The sequence below is a fragment of the Ascaphus truei genome, chromosome 12 (assembly GCF_040206685.1).
Source record: "Ascaphus truei isolate aAscTru1 chromosome 12, aAscTru1.hap1, whole genome shotgun sequence".
Classification (NCBI taxonomy): domain Eukaryota; kingdom Metazoa; phylum Chordata; class Amphibia; order Anura; family Ascaphidae; genus Ascaphus; species Ascaphus truei.
This window is the reverse complement of record NC_134494.1, coordinates 6,321,030-6,341,611: the sequence shown is the minus strand read 5'-3', so window position 1 is coordinate 6,341,611 and position 20,582 is coordinate 6,321,030. Positions and strand designations below refer to the sequence as shown.

Sequence of the window (20,582 nt, the reverse complement as noted above, 5' to 3'; positions counted from 1 at the left end):
CCTCTACACACACAGCACAGCAGCTCTACACACACAACACAGCAGCTCTACACACACAAACTCTGCTGCTACACACACGCTTCACCCATAAACACTGCTGCTGACACTGACATTGACACACACACACACACACACACACACACACACACACACACACACTGGAGCTCTATACATACACACATCAGCTCTACACACACACAAACTGCTGCTACACATACAACAGCACAACACACACACACACACTGCAGCCACAATAAAACATGCAGCCACTTACTAAACTTTGCACTCTCCCCCCCCCCACCTCTACACACAACACAGCACAACACGACACCTCTACACACACCCCACACACACACAACACTGCACCTCTACAAACAACAACATACACACACACAACACTGCACCTCTATACACAGCACCTCTACACACAACCCAGCACCTCTACACACACACACACAAACTGCTGCTACACACACGTGCTACACCCATAAACTCTGCTGCTGACACTGACACACACGAACACACACGCACACACACGCACACACACTGGAGCTCTATACACACACACAGTGCCTCTACACAGATATACAACACAACAGCACAGCATACACACACTGCTACTGACACGCTCACACACAAACTGCAGCCACAAACAAACTGCAGACAGCCACTTACTTATTTGCAGACTCCCCCCCAATTCAACTGAATCTGCTCAGAAAATCTCAGTCAGCTTGGGAGGGGGAGGAGTCAACCCGTGGCTGATACTTCCTGACCAATCCCCTGCCCTGTCTCAGAGCTGTTACTTCATTCTAACCAATCCCCTGCCCTGTCTCAGCTGTTCTGAAAGCTGATTGGTTGGAAATAAACAAATTGAAAACTGCACTTTGCAAGCTGCTAAAATTCCGGGCATTGCGGATTGGATAATGCCCGGAATTTTAACCAATCAGAGAGCAGGGTTTTCAATAATGCCCGGAATTATCATGCATTAGCCTATGATTTTGATTATACGTGTAAGATTGGCGTTAGTGACCCTTGCTAAAGGTCCTTTGTGGAGAGAAACGTGTTAGGGGACCCTGTCTTGTATGTTTTTTTTGCCTAATATGCCCAATAAGTAGTTTTATTTTTATACCTGCCTCCAGTCCTCTTCCAAAATTTGCAGCGCTCCATCTTTCCCCCTTCTACGTCGATTTGTTTCTTCCAGACGGAGGCATGTGCAGCTGATCTCTGCGTTCTGCACCAGTGTGGTCACTCCCACTGATGAACCGGGAGGGCAGGATTTAAGTCGGCCAGCTGATAGTGCAGCCTCACTCCACCCTGCTGGCTGATGGGAACAGGACTACGCATCACAAACTCTTTAGCCACAGGTTTTTCATTGATCATACACATTGAGCATTTTCGAAGTTTATCTATCCCTACTGTGGTGTATTGGGTAATAGGGACCTGTTCCCTGAGAGAATTGCCAGCCTAATAAGACTATTTGCTGAGACAAATTGCATATATCTCAGTAATTAATTGCATATCACACAGTAGTGTGCTTTTGTTTTAAAGCCCACTTTCTTGCCAGGGTCTGTCAGGTGTTTATTGCATTAGGTTACACACATGCTAGATGACAGATTCCATTCTATGTAAGACTGTTTGCATTTACTTGCCTTTATAATTGTGTGTTCCTCTTCACTTGTTGATTTTACGATTAGGGAGGGAGTTGGGAAGTTCCATAGTCCCCCTTTGTGGAGGCTATGGGAATGGGCCTGTAAAAGAGGTTCATAACCCCGAAACGTTGACCCCCATATCTTCCTGCACAAACTTCCTTCCCTGTCAGGGGTTTCCCTACCCTCACTTTGCCAGTGATATCACACCCCCCTTCTATCACCACCCCTCCTCCCCTTACCTGTTTTTTCCATTTGCATATTGTTGTACCATGTCTTTTCTTCTGTGAATACACAATAGTATTTATAAGCTTCATTAGCTTTCTTGTTTTCATTTGGAGTGCTGGGAACACCTGGTGTGTTCTATAGTTTACTTAGGAGAGATTAGGGGTCTCTTCACTGTTCCCGCGTACCCACAATGTACATATATCTGTACTGTACTACAGCTCCACATACGTGCAGTCTATACAACATACTTTCTATACCGGTTAGTACACCGGCTCTACTAAATCTTATCAGAATAAGAGGGTTACATTAGTATTGATTATAGGAGTAAGATTGATATTACTGACTCCCACTAGATGTCGATACTATACTGGGTACTATACTGGCTATAGTGATTCTTATATAATAATAATTAATAATAATTGTTTGTTCTTGTGTAGCGCTGCTAATTTTACAGAGCGCTTTACAGAGAATTTTGTTTTATATACACAGTCCCAACCCCGTGGAGCTTACAATCTATGTTTTGGTGCCCGAGGCACAGGGAGATAAAGTGACTTACCCAAAGTCACAGGGAACCGACAATGGGAATTGAACCAGGTTCCTCTGCTTCAAACTCAGTGCCAGAGTCAGTGTCTTTATTCACTGAACCGCTCCTTCAACACATTAGAATAAGTGTTATATTATTATTGATTATAGGTGTAAAATTCACGTTGCTGACTGCTGCTGCTGCTGCTAGATGGTGATACTATATTGGGTACTATACCGGCTGTAGTGATTCTTATTAGAATAAAAGTATTACATTATTATTGATTATAGGCAGTGTTCGACAAACCTATACATTTGCACGCCCCGGGCGAGTGGATTTAACATCGTGGCGAGCTCCTATTGGCCCAAGCAGCACACCTGTGGTACTAGGTGGCGAGTAGATTTTTTTGTTCGGCGAGTAGATTTTTTGGTGATTTGTCGACCACTGATTATAGGTGTAGGATTTACGTTACTGACTGCTACTGCTACTTCAATAGATGTCGATACTATATTGGGGACTACACCGGCTGTAGTGATCCTTATTAGTATAAGAGTGTTACATTATTATTGATTATAGGTGTAAGATTGACATTACTGACTCCCGCTGTTAGATGTTGATACTATTCTGGGTACTACACCGGCTGTAGTGATTCTTATTAGAATAAGGCTGAGTTTATAGCCCTGGCTACAGCGACAGCTTGCAGCCGCAAAGCAACCCAATGTAGTCTGTAGCGACCGCCTATAATCGGAGCGACTTCGACGGCAACGACCAGCTACAAATCTACCAAAATCTCTGTAGCCGAAAGATTTTGATATTTGCAGCTACAGAAGCCACATGTGACTTGCACCAAGCCACTCACACAGCATATTACTGTACCCAATCACAGCAGAGTGAAGTAAGCATTACATGCCGACACCTACAGTAGTGACTGAAACGTGGTTTTGTGTGCTAGCTGTACTGTGACAGCGATTTGATCCTTGATCTCTCTGCAATATATCAATAATGGATAGAGCCGGCATTGATCATTTCATTGGTTTAATCTACCAGACAGATGCCATATCTAGATGTTACCATGATCGTAATATTAACGATAGACTCTGGAGAGAAATTAATGTGATTATGAATGTAGCTTGTAAGTACAAACGTTTATCTATGTATTATAGTAAATACTAATTGCATATAAATAAAAAAGTGTGAAACTTCTTTGTCTTTTGTCACTGTTTTGTCACAGAAATTTTATTTGTGATGGTGATGTTTTTAACTAAAAATAAAAACTCAATTTCAGTGCCAAAACGAAAATAAGTTTGACTTAGTACACGTGTTTTATCTATTTGTACTTCTATATTTATACTATAGAGAGAAAAAAGAGAACAATGTTCTGTGAATCGGTGTTACCAATATATAATAAAAAGTTCCAATGTATATATATTGTAAGAATGTGGATCTTGCTTGAAGAAAGGATACTCATATCAAATGTGTCTGGTACATGTTAGCAAGAATTGCTCAAAGTATGGGAGGGTTAAAGATAAGTTTCCTGGTTGATAATGCAGGTAGTGGCTGTTAGATGCAGCCCTTAACTGGTTCTCTTCCGAGTAGGACACCCTCACTAGAGCTACAATTGCCCAGCACAATGAATAATACTGAGTGTCCAGCACTGTAGAACAAATTGTAATCACAGTTGTATGAGTAATTGGGTTTTAGTACTCACGATGAGTGGTAATCCTTCCTCATAGGCGTGCTTCACGTGGTGAATAGACTGCAGGAGATCCAATGTGAAGAGGAAAAATCAGAGCACAGCAGCAAGCAGCAACAGGTTTCACTCCTAGTTTGGCGCTTTGTCAGACGACGAAGCCCCACTGGGGCCACAACATCACATGGCGCGAAACAGCCAATAGGGCTGCAGCAAACCACTGCTCCTAGGATTGTTACATTTGGCGCGTTAGAAGCCCCGGCAGTCGGAGCTGGGAGACAGAGGGGTAAGGTAGTGTCTCAGAAGCCAGTGGCCCAGAGACTAGGCTTAGAGTTTCCCTTCAGGCCCCAGCTAGGCCCTGACTCCACCATAGCTTGTATGTGCGTTAGGGAAAGCCCCCCTGATACAGGGACTTTCCCGATTAGATACAAGTGGTAGGGACACAGTCAATGTGCCATGCGGTACTTGTGGCCTGTTGTCTGGGACCAGATCACCACCACATGACATAGACTATCTTCATGGTGGGACATTCCTGTGGGAGTCCACCCCACGCAGAGCCGGACGCCGTCGCGGACGACTACTACGTGGGACCTGATTGACCCTCTTCCTCAGTTGGCAGTACCCGGGTGCTGAGCACCCAGCAGGTATCGCATTCCAACAAGTTCACCAACTTCAACGCACACTTTTTGTGGTTAGCGCTACCACATAATTTGGGGTGGGGTGGGGCTCCTGTGGACACCGGGTGGCTAGGTGCCCAGGACACCTCAGTACTTTGGGGAAACCTCACCAGGGTGTGGACAAGGTGGTTGGACAGTGGGGTACTGTGTGGGTACGGCCGTGCGAGGCCTGTGATGCTACTGTGGTTATAAGTTGCATGTTCAGTAAACTGTTATATATATATAGTGCGTGTGTATTTATTTTATTGGGTCCTGTGCAGAGGCTATCCGGCGCTGCCAGGATCCCTCACAGGTGAAGGCGCTGGCACCAGAATGAATCAGGTACACCCCAGGCTTCCTGCAGCGGAGGATCAGGCCTCATGTGAGCCATCAGGTAAAGCACCGCACGTAGTCACCTTAGACACGGGTGAAAGGGGGCTACAATAGTAAAAGTGAATTCCGTGTGTGTGTTAGTTAGTTAGTCAGTTAGTTAGATGGAACTCTCCATTTCTGGATTCCCCCTTTCCTTCCTCCGCCCCCCTGCCTTCCCCCTACCTGACATCACCGCTCATTGCAGCCAGCTACATCGCACACTAGAGTGCAACTTTTGCTACGGCGACGCGTGACATCACTGGTAGCGTTGCTGTAGCTAGGACTATAAACTCAGCCTGAGGGTTACATTATTATTTATTATACAGTGGTGTAGGATTGACGTTACTGACTCCCGCTGCTAGATGTTGATACTATACCGGGTACTACACCGGCTGTAGTGATCCTTATTAGAATAAGTGCTACATTATTATTGATTCTAGGTGTAGGATTGTATAGTATTAACATCTAGCAGCGGGAGTCAATAACGTCAATCCTACACCTATAATCAATTAAAATGTAACACTCTTATTCTAATAAGAATCACTACAGCCGGTGTAGTACCCGGTATAGTAACAACATCTAGCAGTGGGAGTCAATCTTACACCTTTCTGACTTCCGCTGCTAGATGTTGAAACTATACCGGGTACTATACCGGCTGTAGTGATACTTATTAGAATAAGAGTGTTACATTATTATTGATTATAGGTGTAGGATTGACGTTACTGACTACCAGTGCTACATGTTGACCCTAGTTTTAAGTATTTTTATTGTGATAGGCCATGGATTGTTTCGCTTATTTGTATTGTGCTACGTCATAAATAGGGTTGCCAGGTGTCCAGTATTGAACCGGACTGTCCTGTATTTAGACAATCTTTTCAGTAAAAAAAGTGAGGTAATACTGGACATGTATGTGTCCAGTATTACCTGTCTGGAGCATGGGAGCAGGCTCAAGGAGAGGAGGAAACAGCATGGAATGGAGAGAGGCAAAAGAGGGGGAGTGTGTGTCTTGAGCACGTTGCACCTCTGACCATTGTGTCCAGTATTTTTGGAGAAGCCACCTGGCAACCCTAGTAATAATGGATTGATTTATATTTTGGGATACACCGAGTTCAATTATTGAGGTTTTTGATTACATCACCTTTGTGTGACCTCTTCTAGTTTATATTATGCATTTGTACCTCAGAAAAGCACCAGCCAATTACTGTTAGCTATAGTTGAAAGCAGAAACTTCAGCTGGTGGGCAGTAGGATCACAAACATAGGGTTAGACTAGAGCAGGCTACAAACTGTGAAGAAGAAAAAAAAGTGATGTAGAATAGCGCTAATGGAAATAAATAATGTACCCTAATATGAGGATGAACCCTAGTGGCAAGCTAGGCAGCCTGATGATAATCTGATGGTACAATCAGAACACAAGAATAAAACAAAGAGAGATACCGGCGCCTGATAAGTCCAATTAGGTGGAATCCTGGATATCCAGTTGAAATAGTTCAAGCTCCAAAATGATCAGCAACCTGTCGATCTTGGGATGACCAGATGGAACCTCATTCATAAGGAGTGGAACATGAAATGAAACAAAAGATATTTAGTGCAACACAGCTATGATAATTCATACAGACATGAACTCACAGGACCTTCTAACAACACAAACAGGACTGACAAACACAGACAGGACTAACAAACACAAGAGCAAAGCTATAGATAAAAATTAGTTTTAATATAACTAGAATAAATAAGATGTTGGACATTAACAGGAACGCCAATCCGATTGGGTAAAACCTGAGTAAAACTCACAGGACGGCAGAAGGTTAAAGGCAATGTGCGTCAGCCAGACTGGTGAGATCTATCGTCCACGTGTAGAGGATTCGCAGAGCGTCCAGATCACCGTATGATCTTCCGTGTGTCCTGGTTCCCTGAATGCGGAAATTACATCTCCGGTGTACTTCTCCAAGTCCCGTATCAAGCCGGGACCGGTAGTGACGTCACTGGACGTGGCGTCACAAGCGGGCGGAGCCTTTTGACGAAGCTGAAAGGAATGGCGATCCTAACTCCACTGCTGCTCTTCACCGAGTTGTAATATTCTCCACAAGACCTACTTAACCTTCAATGTCCTTCAATGTCCAACAGTAAATAAAATAGCCCTACGCGTTTCGTGTGCGTGCGCACACTTCTTCAGGAGATAAAAAGTGATGTCAGTGATGCCCGGTATATATACTCCCGCCCTCATTCTGATTGGCCTGTCAATCAGGGCAGTCTTAAAGCAATACCTACTTGGCAAAAATAGAAATCACTGAGCATTTGATAAGCTTGGCATAATACATAAACAGAAAACAACAATAACCTTACACATTAAACATAAAAAACACATAAGTGTAATACATAAAATATAATAAAAATATACATGATGCATAAACAGTCGTACAAAGGCAGTATAGTATAATGCCAAAACAGTTATATACTGGAAAGGAAAGCAAAGAATCACAGAAATGCTCCTAGCTCAAAATCTATATTAAGGCCTTTCGGGGAAAGTGTTTGTAACTCCTAAATCCAGTATGCCTCACGCATACTAGATCTTTGTAACCTATTCCCACCTCTTGGGCTAAAAACAGTGTAAAGAAACATCCACACACTATGCAGGTACAAGGGGGGAATACAAGTGTGTGTGCCGAGCACGCGCATTTTAAGTGAAACTTCTTTGTCTTTTGTCACTGTTTTATCACTGTTTTATCACATAAATTGTATTTGTGATGTTTTTAATTAAAAATCAAAACACAGTTTCAGTGACAAAACGCAAAGCAGTTTGACTTAGGCCTCGCCCCCACTGCTCGCAGCTGTGCATGACCAAGCGCGAGTGGCGCGACCAGATTTTGGAATGCCAGGATATTTGACTTTTGGAGCGGCGGCTGAGCGATGGCTACGTCACGGCGGCGGTTCAGCCAATGAGGGCGAACCAGTCGCATGGCGTCATGGCCACGCCCCCCAGTCGCAACTGATCTGAAGTCCTTCAGATTGCTCGGGTGGAGCACTCCGTCGTCGCGCTCACTAGGGCCGTAGCCTTAAACGTGCAAGCTCGACACACACCCCGTTTGAGCTATTCGCACTTCTATATTTATAGTAACTGTGAATTCCTATTTTGTGTGTGTGTGTCTGTATATGTGTGTGTGTGGTCTCCATTGGGGTTGCTGCTGCTGCTCCCACGCTCCCGAGCTGGTGGGCACTGCGCATGTGTGCCGGTGGGCGGTGCGGCGCGTGCACGCTGAGCCGGCCAGCGCGCGGCCTCTTACCACAGCGACGCACGCCGATGGCCTTTTTTGACCAGAGTGACGTCACTTCCGTTTCTTTACTTCCGTCACCGTGAAGAAAATTTGCTCCAGCGAAAGCAAAAAAGTTTCACTTCAAAAACTAACACGCAACAGGCGCTTTGTCAAAGACAACATATAGTTGATATTATTACTATAGTTTTTTATACGACTGATTGAGACCAGTGCAAGTCCGCTTGTTTGGACATAATATATTGTAATAATTTTCCACACGGTAACATCATATTCTGAGTTACACTACTGGTATGCTCTCAACAGGTATTGAAGGCTGTACTCAAAAACCTTGTTTGGTGAGTAACTAAATAAAAAGTGATAAAAGCGATATCCTTAAATACAATGATTTAGCATATGTTGGCTAAAATTATTTTTCCCTTTGTAAAGTGATTCAAATGTGAGCATCATTAAAAGTTCCGATATGATAGATTGCGCTTAACTAATGAAAGAAATATGTCTTAAATGGGTTCAGTGCAGGTGAAAATGAGATATTTATGGCCCTATGTATTAAGCGTTGCTAAACTGCATAGTTAAACTGAATAATTTTAAATAAAATGTTGCTTCCTCCAAGAAACTTTGTGAATTAAGGAGTCCTCTTGTGGATGACCAGACTTTAATCCCACAGGCAGCTGTTTGTGATTTTGATTAAATCTCCTGAATCTACAGAATATGTTCACTCATAATAGAGCATACAGGACACCTACAAGCTCATATTGAACCCCCAAAATAACCACAACATATATATAAGCGTATAAAAGTGTCACAGAGGAGCGCTTCTGAGCATGGCAATATATATTTAAAACCAGAGACAGAACATGAAACACAGACAGAGCTCAGTGCACATCCAATGAAACCTATACACGGTACAGTGTATATATATATATATATATATATATATATATATATATATATATATATTTTTTATAAAATGGTCTTTTAGTTTAACTTTTTGGCCAAAGTGTTGTAAGCCCTTGAGCCCCTACACGGCAGACCACATCTCAAGGGTACCTAACACTAATATAAATTCTTAATAACCTGTACATTACCAGGAAGAATGATTTATAATAAAATCTGTCAAAATTAGTTGCATAGACCATTTTATTCAAAAGAGATATATATATATATATATATATATATATATATATATATATATATATATATATATATATATATATATATATATATATATATATATATATATATATATATATATATATATATATACATACATATACATATACATATACATACACATACACATATATACACACACACACACACACACACACACACACACACACACACTGTACCGTGTATAGGTGTCATTGGATGTGCACTGAGCTCTGTCTGCGTTTCATGTTCTGTCTCTGGTTTTAAACACTCATAATAGAGCCCTGAAAAAAAAATGGTTGCCCGGGAACCCGCACCTGTCCAGCTGCGCCACTGCTGCATTCCCTTCACCGTTATATATCACACACACACACGCCATATAACATTGGAATACATATAGTGACAGGTATATTTATGTGCAGCCTGTTTCCTTCTCCTGCAGGGTTTCAATTGATAAAGCACAGCGATCATTTTATTGGTATTTATTTTCATAAACATGAGGTATTTCAACGTGCTGTAAAACGCAGCATTAAATATAAAAAGAAATGAAACACAGAACGTTGAAGATATCCAGTCCAATGCAACAAACATGAACAAATACATTAACAAGAAGAAACAGGCATAGATAATACAAAAGTTCTTAGTTAAAAAAAAAAGTGATAAAGTAATAACTATTCAACTTTCACGACTCATGAAAATATAAGTAGCAAATGTAGTTATGCATCAGCTTCATACTAGGTATACAGGCAATGTAAGAATTAGTACGGTACATAACAAGAAATTAAGATATTTGTATACAAAACAAGCACCTCAATGTTTGAGGAGCATAGGTATGATCTTCTAGTCTATTATTGGTAGATAGAGCTGCCCCGCATACAGTAGCCCAAGAAATGTACAAAAAGGCAAGTGTTTGAATGGAATGTCCCCAGAGGTACAGAAGTGCTAACCCCTAAAGTAACATCACTTACAATCTGAGCACCATAAAGAAAAATAAAAGCATGATGCAAAAACATGTGGGTGTAAATCAGCAGCTCAAAATAAATGTTCACAACATTAAAGAAAAAACACAACATAAGAGCACAGTAAATAATTTGGCAATCTATTCAACTGCTTGAAACATCAGCCAGTTGTTCTGAAACCAGAAATAAAAAAAAACGATTTTTTTTTTTTTAAATAAGTCTTTTCAACTGCTGAGTGGGTTGAATTGAACCCAACATTCATAACATCAAATAGCTTGTCTTGTCTTAAAGAACCAATACACGTGTAAAGTGGCAGTGAGTCCCGGACTCTCCAAAACATTTAGCTAGTCCATGTGTGTTTTAATTTCTTAAGCAACCGTTGCTGTCTGGCTTGCAATTTCTCTTTAGCCTGTAACAATTTCTGGTTGTCGGCCTGAAGAGAATGAATGTATTCAGTGGCTTTTTTCAGGATGAAAGCTTTTGCTGCTTTGTCGTTGTTAACAAGTTCTGGTACGTTGTGTTTCAACGTGAGGAGGCGTGTTGTCAAATTATTGCGTCGCTGGCGTTCCAGTACCGTGTGCTTTTTCTGAGCTGAGGCTGCCTTGTCCGGGTTTACGTATGGCGAGAGAGCCGCGTAATTGTGTTGTTGGAGAGCAGGGGCGCATTGCTTGAGAATCGATTTGTTCTGAGCGGTCTTTCCGGAGGCTGCGTTTGAGTTTTTAGGGAGTAAAGTAATTGTGAGAGATGTACCTGGGTTATTGGAGGAAGTGCATCTCTTCTCCACTGTGCCATCAACTTCTTCTTCCTCCTCCTTCTTCACCGCCTCTTCTAAACAAGGGACAAAAAGTAAAATGCTATTTATTGTGCTGGGTACAATGAAGTGTACATATAGATATTTTTTTTTCCCATTATTAACTTCACCAAGGAGTTAATCTAATATTGAAATATACACAATGTAGAATTTCTAAATAACATAAAAAGTATCATGTATATGTCAATACCCCACTAAAGTGGATCAAACAGTGGCACAAAGGGTACAGCTAGCTACACAAACTGAAGATTTACTTGGGCAAAAATACACAAACTCTACAAATCGTCTGACTCTGTGGGCGATATTTATTAAAACCGTGCAGATCAGCGCAAGGGAACTCCCAATGCCGAGCGACACCATCATAACTTAATGAGTAACCCCCGGTGACTGGAAACCCAAACCATCTTTGTATTTGTTCTTAGGCAAAATGTGTTACTGCTCAGATTTCTAGCCCCCTTGAAGGCAGGGGGTTTGGATTACTGACACATATTATATAAAAGTTACAGCGGGTAAAAATGTGAAGACAAGAAGACAGCTGTCGGGAAGAAGTGCTTCCTCACTCAAAGCTTAATACATCAATGCAGACAGCCTCCTATACAGTATTTCTCAGTATGAGTTGTATCACTATGGTCAAAGAAAAATAACTCTTGGTGTCCGGAAGATATGGAGGTGTCAGCTGTCTATCGAGTTAATAGACGTCTAAAACTAGAAAGGAATGGACATACCTTTCAATGCGATAGATATGCACTGTGGTATCCAGGGGGGAGGGCTGGGAGAGCTTTCCCAGGCCCGGCTGCGGTGGGCTTGGCGGGTCGCCGCTGGAAGTTGGGCCCCGGCTTTCCCCAGCTCCTGCGGTCCTGCCTCTCCCTCGCCAGTGCCTGCCAGAAGCTTGCCCAGATTTTCGGCTGGGCCCAGCATCAGGCCGCAATGGTGGGAGAGAGACCTGGTGTGGGAAAGAAAGGCAGGCCCGCAGCAGAGAGACCCGGCATGGGAGAAAGATCCGCAGGAGCTGGGGAGAGCCAGAACACGGCGGCCTCAGACCCCAAGCAAGGTAAGAGAGTGTGTTGCATTTTGTGTACATGTGTTGCATTTGGCATGTGTTATATTCCGTGTGTGTGTGTGTGGGAGGGAGGAGGGAGGGAAGTGTGTGTGTGTGGCCAGTGTGAGGAGGGGGGGATTGAAGGAATGGGATTAAATGAGAGGGGGGTATTTAAGTGATAGTGGAGGTCGGGGAGAGTGTGAGAAACACAGGGAAATGGGAGAGAATAGAGGAGGTGGCTCACGAGGGTGTGAATGGGCCCCAGGTTGTACCAATTACCAATTGCACAGCACGTGAAACATGCAGCGTGAAACATGCAGCGTGAAACATGCAGCGTGACTGGGACCACGGAATGTTTTCAATGACTGCCACAAACGTTATGTGCAGTAAAATGGCATGGAGGGGTAAATCACAGGCGGAAATCTTATGTATGCCTACTCACAGGATTAAAGTGCAATATGGGCACATATGCTGTGGTACTCAGGAACTCAGGACACGCTGTCACTCAGTAGTGGTGAATGGGTGTACCTCAGTAAAGGAGGGATAGCTCCATAGCACAGATCAGTATGTAAATAAAACTTTATATTAAGAAGTTTAAAAAACGCACTTACAAAGAATCAATATTAAAAAGGCACATCACACTCGCAAGTGTTAACAGGAGACTGCGCATCACACTGCTCACCAACCCGCCTCTTCTGAGCGTTCTTCCGGTCTCAGATCAAGATCCTGGGTCAGTTCCCAGCAAGCCGGTGGTAACTGCTTGCTGCCTCCCGCTCTGTCCCCCAAGAATGACGTCACTTGCTGGGCTTCTGTGGGTGAGCTGTTAGTCTGCAGCCTCTCTCCTGCTTCCTCCACTTGCTTCTGTGTTTCTATGCTCAAGGATAGGACCGCCCACTCTACGTGTTTCGCCTAATCACGGCTTCATCAGGAGTGTGCCGCCCACGCCTATCCTATTGGTTTATATACTATCATGCTAATTATTCATTAATAACACACTCGCTGATTGTGCTATCATACTGGGTAACAAATCTTATAAAATCTGTATATTTGGGTTCAGAGGATAAATAAAACAAACATATATGTGTATTAAAATATGGAAATAATAAGAGAGGAAAAAAATTATATATAAATATATAACAATTATTGAACGTATTAATTATATTTCCTCTGAATATATACTGATGGGACTACCCCTCAAATAACATATGGACGTTTTTTGTATGATCTAGCTTGTTGATCATACATATAACATCATTATAAGTAGCATTAATTATGGTATACATCATCGTGCAGGTGTTATAAGTCTGTGCAATTTTCTATATACAGAAAATTGCACAGACTTATAACACCTGCACGATGATGTATACCATAATTAATGCTACTTATAATGATGTTATATGTATGATCAACAAGCTAGATCATACAAAAAACGTCCATATGTTATTTGAGGGGTAGTCCCATCAGTATATATTCAGAGGAAATATAATCAATACGTTCAATAATTGTGCATCAAAATATAAACCTGTAAGGTTTAAAACTCACATATAATAAGAGTTAGGGCGTTAACCGGGTGATCAGAAAGGTTTGTACAATAATATGTCCAATACAAACGATCTCATTGACATTTAACAAGATACCTATCAATAAAATAAATTACATGAATGACATTGGGAGTGCAGCTATCTAAACTAGAGCTACAGTGACAGTAGATTTATACATGGTGTTTCAAAATATTATACATAGTAAAAAGACAATTTAACCTAACAGGCACAGTGATGAAGGAATGGGGGAGAGAGAAAGGAGGAGAGAGTTGTTAAGGACATCATATTATGTGACATTGTTCCCTTTTTTAAATAATCATGTCTATCTCCATGTTGAGTCCCCTTGGACTCAGGGTTCTCAACTTATGGATCCAGAATGTTTCCCTGCGTAGCAATTCCAAATCCCTGTCCCCACCTCTCCAGTGTTGCAAGATGTGTTCAATAGCCAGAAACGCATGACCCGTTGGGTCACCCTGATGCAATTCCCCAAAATGGTTAGATAAACTGTGTGTGACAAGTTTACGTTTTAATACTACTTAAATGTTCATTAATCCTGATTTTTATGGGTCTTATTGTTTTGCCCACATATTGCAATTTGCAGGGACATTCAAGCAAGTATATCACATGGTCTGTTCTACGTGTTTACATGCTCCCCCTGGACTGTGAGAATACATTCTGACGATTTTGGACCCGTGGAGACAGGCCCTACCAGAGGGTACCTTTTTCATTTGTATTTCAATTTATAGTATACATACCTCATCTATTTTGTTGTTTTTCACAACCTCATTTTTCACTTTAAGAACAGTGAGCACTCTATTGTTTTGCGCCTTATATTATCACCTTCACTTGTATATTGCAACAAACGTTCCCCGTGAATTCTGAAAACTGTTGTTGAGGAAAGGATGAAAGATGTGATGATATCTGCATGTGTGTTACAGTGTAAAACCTAGAGCAGGGCCCGGCGAGTGCTGGAAGTTGCTGCCGGGAAATCCCCTCCCCTGCACGCCTGTGCCGGCGCATCCTCCTCCCCCCCCCGCTGGTGGCCTATCTCCCCCCCCCCGCCCCCCGGTGGTCTCCTCCTCTCCCTTCCCCCCCACCACCCCTCACCTTTTTCTCTGTCTGCTCTCTCCTCCACTGGTGCGCGCTGGAAAAAAACACTACACGGCACCCTCAAGGTAAGATGTGGGGGGGGGGGGGGCCTGTTTGGGGCTATTGTGGGAAAGAGCGGCAGATGTATGTACAGTGGCGGCCGCCTTTAGCCTAAATCGGCTGTATCCGCGGGAATTTTTAAACCGCGGACGGCGCGCGGCCGGTTTCCCGCGCCTCGGGCGCTTTCAATGATAAGCCCCATTAGCGCTAATCTGCTGAAGCGGCCGCCGCGCGGGAAACTCCGATTCAAATCCGAGAAAAGCCCCGCATTTATCCCGGTAACCTTTAGAAGAAAGGCGGCCGCGACAGTATGTATGTGAGAGAGAGGAAGAGAGAGGAAGAGAGAGGAAAAGAGGAGAGAATGAATGTGTTTGTGGGGGAAGGAAGAGAGATACCAGCAACGTTTACGTATTTTTAATAAGGTAAAAAACCTCAAGAAAAATGTTTACGCGTATGTTATAAAAAAATCTGGTGCGGCCCATGTCTTGCAGTCGGACTTAAGAATTGTCCCCCAGGCTATTCTGAGTTTGACGGGCCTGATCTAGAGGGAGGTAGTCACTTTTCAGTGCCCAGGGAAGATGCAGCTAATATAACTCTACCCCAACACAAACATAGATCAACAAACCAACACATAACCCAAACTGGGGGGCGCGAGATTGTCTGCGGGGTTTACACAGGCCCAGCGCTCTTCCCGAATTCACTTAAATTAAGTGCCAGGGAAGCGGCGAAGGCCTCTGTAAACTGCACTTACCTTGGCTCCGGCGGCTTCTTAGACGTGTCGCCATGGCAACCAAGGTCATGTGACGTCAACATCATGGCACAGACGCTGGAGCCGAGGTAAGAGGGGGAGGGGGAGCGGAGAGAGAGGAACTACCGGCAGGGGGGCGCAGGGGAAAAAAAAAAAAAAAAACTTTGCGCTCCCGACATAACTCAACAGATAAGCCCAAGAGAATCAGCAAAATCCTATATCTATGTGAAAACTATAACCTATAATCATTAAGGAAATATAATCATTTCTAAGGCTGAGTGACAATTAGCACCAGGAAACCTGAAACACAATCATCCTTTACACTCATTGGCCATAGCTTTCCCCCCAGCATCCCAAAATATACCAGTGAGGCGTTACGGTGTCCAAATAATAACATGGTAACAACAGATCTGAATTCATAGAGGTATCATATAAAATGATAACAATGTTATCTTCTTTAGTACTTTTGTCACTGTTACTGTATGTTTTGCATCAGGGAACTACTAATAAGAATTTCCATTAATTTAAAAAAGTGTGCCACAGCTGATTCCCAGGTGGAAAAGAAAAGGGGGGGGGGGGAACTATTTAAAATGACAGAAATTGGGATTGTGTGTCAATTCTGCAGTGTGAATCCCCACCACCCCTAAAAAAAAATAAAAAAAATGAAAAAAAAAAATGGAGGTTAAGTCACAGTACCAAACTGACCCACTATCTTCCAGTCTGGCCCAGTTAGCATGAAGTATGAATGTTGGATATTTACCGGAGTTACTGTGGCTCTCATACTCAGAGCTGGCGCTGATCCTGCAGCACTGGGTGCTGTTCCTGGCTGGTGCAGCAGAGGGAGGTGCGGTTGGAGATGTGCAGGGAGGAGAGGTCGCACCCCTGGCAGTAACAGAACCTCCCTGGGTTCCTCTGCAGCTCTCTCCTTTGTTGATAAAGAAAAAACACAGCGCACAACGCTCATCATGAAGAGTGAAACATAAATATGTATTAATAAAATTAAAGGTCCTGCGTACATCAGATTATAAACAAGCAGGCATAGTATAGGGCACAGTAGATGTTACCACACCCTGGAACCGGGACCCAAGGTACAGTTGGTATCGTCTGGGTCACTCTCCCTCAGTGGTAGGTGGTAGTACAGTCCTCTCCCAACAGCTGATCGTGGACATAGAGAGCTGGTAGTGAAGTCCCAGAACGGAAATACAGCACACTCTCCTTCAGCCTCTCTGCACTCAATGTGTTGAGAGCACACAGTCACGTGACACGAAGCTACCGGGATCAATGGACGACCGAAGATGACGTCACCCGGATTACCAGTCTCACCAGATGACTCTCGGCCTCAGTGTGTAGGAGTAGGGGCGATGGAGCACTCCCAGAATGGAAAACACACTCGCCGACTGCCTCTCTGGATACAGTATAGCAAGAGCACCGAATCACGTGGCACACAAGCGCCGAGGCTAACAGATGGCCTCTACTAACGTCACATGGACTCTCCGTCTGTCAGCGTGACTCACGAGCTTAAAATAACACAACAGTATGTCGAACTCAAGTGGGGGCAATAAATTAAAGTCCCCGGTATTACAAAAAACAACTTGAAGCTCCTTGGTACAATCCAACGCGTTTGGTAGCGGAATCGCCACTTCATCAGGGATTGCAAAAACAGAACGAGCATGTCCAATATATACCCACCATTCTAATGTGATTGGTCAGTCACCCAATTATGACAGACCAATCCTTGACTTGCAGAAAAGTGCCACGCAGCTGTAAACATGATTCACATCAAGTAAACACTAAATCACTTAAACATTTTAATTTAAAAAAAAAAAAATGAATATATAAAGTATAAAAATATGTACCAATAAAGATAGCAATATAGAAGAAGGCTGTGAAAATAAACAACAACAAATTAAAAATGCAACATACATATAAAAGCAACATATCATATAAAACAAATACATCCAAGGATCAATGGAGAAGAGAAAGAGAGCCCAGCAGTATAACCTATTAAAGGTATAAATAGAGATATATAAATACATCTAACTTCAATAAAGGGACCAGATGTCTATGTCTTCGTTTAACCCTTTGGGGGAGAGAGAGTTAAGTTTATAGATCCAGAATGTCTCCTAACCGGAGAGATTCTTAACTGTCTCCTCCTCTTCTTTCTCTGGGAACAACCTTAATGCCTTTGAAGATCAATGTAAAGGGATCTTTATTGTGATGCAAGGCGAAATGACGGGATAAACTGTGCTTCTCATACCCACCTGTGATATTTCTGATGTGCTCTCGGACCTGCACTTTCAGACACCTTTTAGTGCGGCCCACATATTGATATCCACAGGCACAAGTAATCAGACACACCAAGTGGGTTGAGTTACAGTTTATGAAGTCGTCAACGTCATCGTCGGCGGAGAGAGGGGAACTACCGGCAGGGGGACGCCGGGAAAAAAGTTTGCGCTCCCCTGACATAACAACAGATAAGCCCAAGAGAATCAGCAAAATCCTATATCTATGTGAAAACTATAACCTATAATCATTAAGGAAATATAATAATTTCTAAGGCTGAGTGACAATTAGCACCAGGAAACCTGAAATACAATCATCCTTTACACTCATTGGCCATAGCTTTCCCCCCAGCATCCCAAAATATACCAATGAAGCGTTAGAGTGTCATTAATAATAACATGGTAACAACAGATCTGAATTCATGTAGGTATCATATAAAATAAATAATAACAATGTTATCTTCTTTAGTACTTTTGTCACTGTTACTGTATGTTTTGCATCAGGGAACTACTAATAAGAACTGCCATTAATTTAAAAGTGTGCCACAGCTGATTCCCAGGTGGAAGAGTGAAGGGGGGAAAAAACAACTTATTTAAAAATTACAGAAATTGGGATTGTGTGTCAATTCTGCAGTGTGAATCCCCACCACCCCTAAAAAAAAAAAAAAAATGGAGGTTAAGTCACAGTACCAAACTGACCCACTATCTTCCAGTCTGGCCCAGTTAGCATGAAGTATGAATGTTGAATATTTACCAGAGTCACTGTGGCTCTCATACTCAGAGCTGGTGCTGGTCCTGCAGCACTGGGTGCTGTTCCTGGCTGGTGCAGCAGAGGATGGTGCAGTTGGAGATGTGCAGGGAGGAGAGGTCGCACCCCTGGCAGTAACAGAACCTCCCTGGGTTCCTCTGCAGCTCTCTCCTTTGTTGACTGGGAACGGGAAGACCACGGCCGGGTCCACGCTGTGAGAGGTGGGGTTGCTCATGACCTCTATTCGCCCTGGCACCATGCTGACAGTGGTGGTGCCAGGTTGGCTGGGGGTTGCACACTTCATGGTCCCTGCAGCATTGCTCAACTTCTCAATTAATGCGCTCTCCAGCCTCCCCATGGCAGAGATGCCGCTCCACATGCAATCCTGGATGATGTTGGACTTGAGGTTGCTGGGGGACCACCCCAGCTCCGTGCCCTGCAGCAAAGCCCAACCAGAGCCCCCCAGCAGGTCAGGCTCGGGGGGCAACAGCAGCAGCTCGGAAGCCCAGTCCAAGGCATCCCCATCCCTGGGTAACCCATACTCCAGCAGTGACCCCTGGCAGGGAGAGAGTGGACCACTCTGAAGTCTGGCCGAGCTCAGGGAGAGAGAATGTGTTGGGACCAGCTCAAACTTCTTCCATATGTCCTCCCCCGGGGGATCAGAGTCCGGGCTGCACAAATAAAAATCATCCTCGTCCGGGTAAAAGCAGGGCTGCAACGAGTCAAATTCCACGTCCGGGTTATTACTCACCACCCAAGACATCTTTCTGATATATATAATGCAGGAGCTTAATTTGGGAGTGATGCAGAAGATACAGCCACCCACAATCTGAAACAGAAAGAGGGACCACAGTCAGAAATGACAATACTGGAGAAGTGCAGAGCAAAGAGGAGGAGAGATCTGGTGTCTCTGATGTGTCTTTGGGATGCAGAACAAAAATCAGCAGTTTAGAATGAAGATGAGGCATGTAGTTTAATGGTTTTGTGTGTGTGCATGGAGTTTGAATTTGGATCTGCAGGGTTTGTGTATGTGCATTGGGTTTGCATCTGCAGAGGTGTGTGTATTGAGTTTAGGTCTGGATCTACAAGGAGATGGGTCTGCAGGGGTTTGTGTGTGTGTGCATGGAGTTTGGTTTGTTTATGCAGGTAGAGGATGCATGGAGTTTGAATCTGCCAGGGGTGTGCATGGAGTTTGGGTTTGTTTATGCAGGTAGAGGATGCATGGAGTTTGAATCTGCCAGGGGTGTGCATGGAGTTTGGGTTTGTTTATGCAGGTAGAGGATGCATGGAGTTTGAATCTGCCAGGGGTGTGCATGGAGTTTGAATCTGCCAGGGGTGTGCATGGAGTTTGAATCTGCCAGGGGTGTGCATGGAGTTTGGGTTTGTATCTGCAGGGGAGTGTGTGCATGGAGTTTTGATCTGCGGGGGGGTTGTGTGCATGGAGTTTGGATCTGCAGGGGTGTGTGCACATTGAGTCTGGGCTTGGTTCTGCAGGCAGTGGATGCATGTAGTTTGGATCTGCACGGGTGTGTGCATGGAGTTTGGGTTTAGATCTGCAGGGGGTGGGTTCATGGAGTTTGGGTTTGCAGGAGTTTGTGTGTGTATTGAGTTTGGGGTTTGGATCTGCAGGCAGAGGGTGCATGGAGTTTGGGGTTGGATCTGCAGGCAGAGGGTGCATGGAGTTTGGGGGTTGGATCTGCAGGCAGAGGGTGCATTTAGTTTGGGGGTTGGATCTGCAGGCAGAGGGTGCATGGAGTTTGGGGTTGG

The 20,582-nt window shown here is 43.6% G+C and overlaps 2 protein-coding genes across 3 annotated transcripts in view; both read right to left on the bottom strand.

Moving 5' to 3' along the window:
- The window catches only part of LOC142464336 (uncharacterized), an 898,100-nt gene that overhangs the window by 270,396 nt on the left and 607,122 nt on the right, over positions 1–20,582 (bottom strand). The gene's annotated exons all lie outside the window — the stretch shown is intronic.
- On the bottom strand, positions 10,748–19,605 carry LOC142464306 (N-myc protein-like). The gene is made up of 3 exons (XM_075567789.1): positions 18,822–19,605; positions 17,930–17,943; positions 10,748–11,320 (listed from the first exon to the last, which is right to left on the bottom strand). Exons 1-3 carry the CDS (start codon positions 19,576–19,578, stop codon positions 10,838–10,840), a joined length of 1,254 nt encoding a protein of 417 aa, XP_075423904.1. The 5' UTR covers positions 19,579–19,605; the 3' UTR covers positions 10,748–10,837.

What these genes read in the sequence shown, in the direction of transcription:
- LOC142464306 (XM_075567789.1), bottom strand. Translation starts at nt 19,578, where the DNA reads ATGTCTTGGGTGGTGAGTAATAACCCGGACGTGGAATTTGACTCGTTG.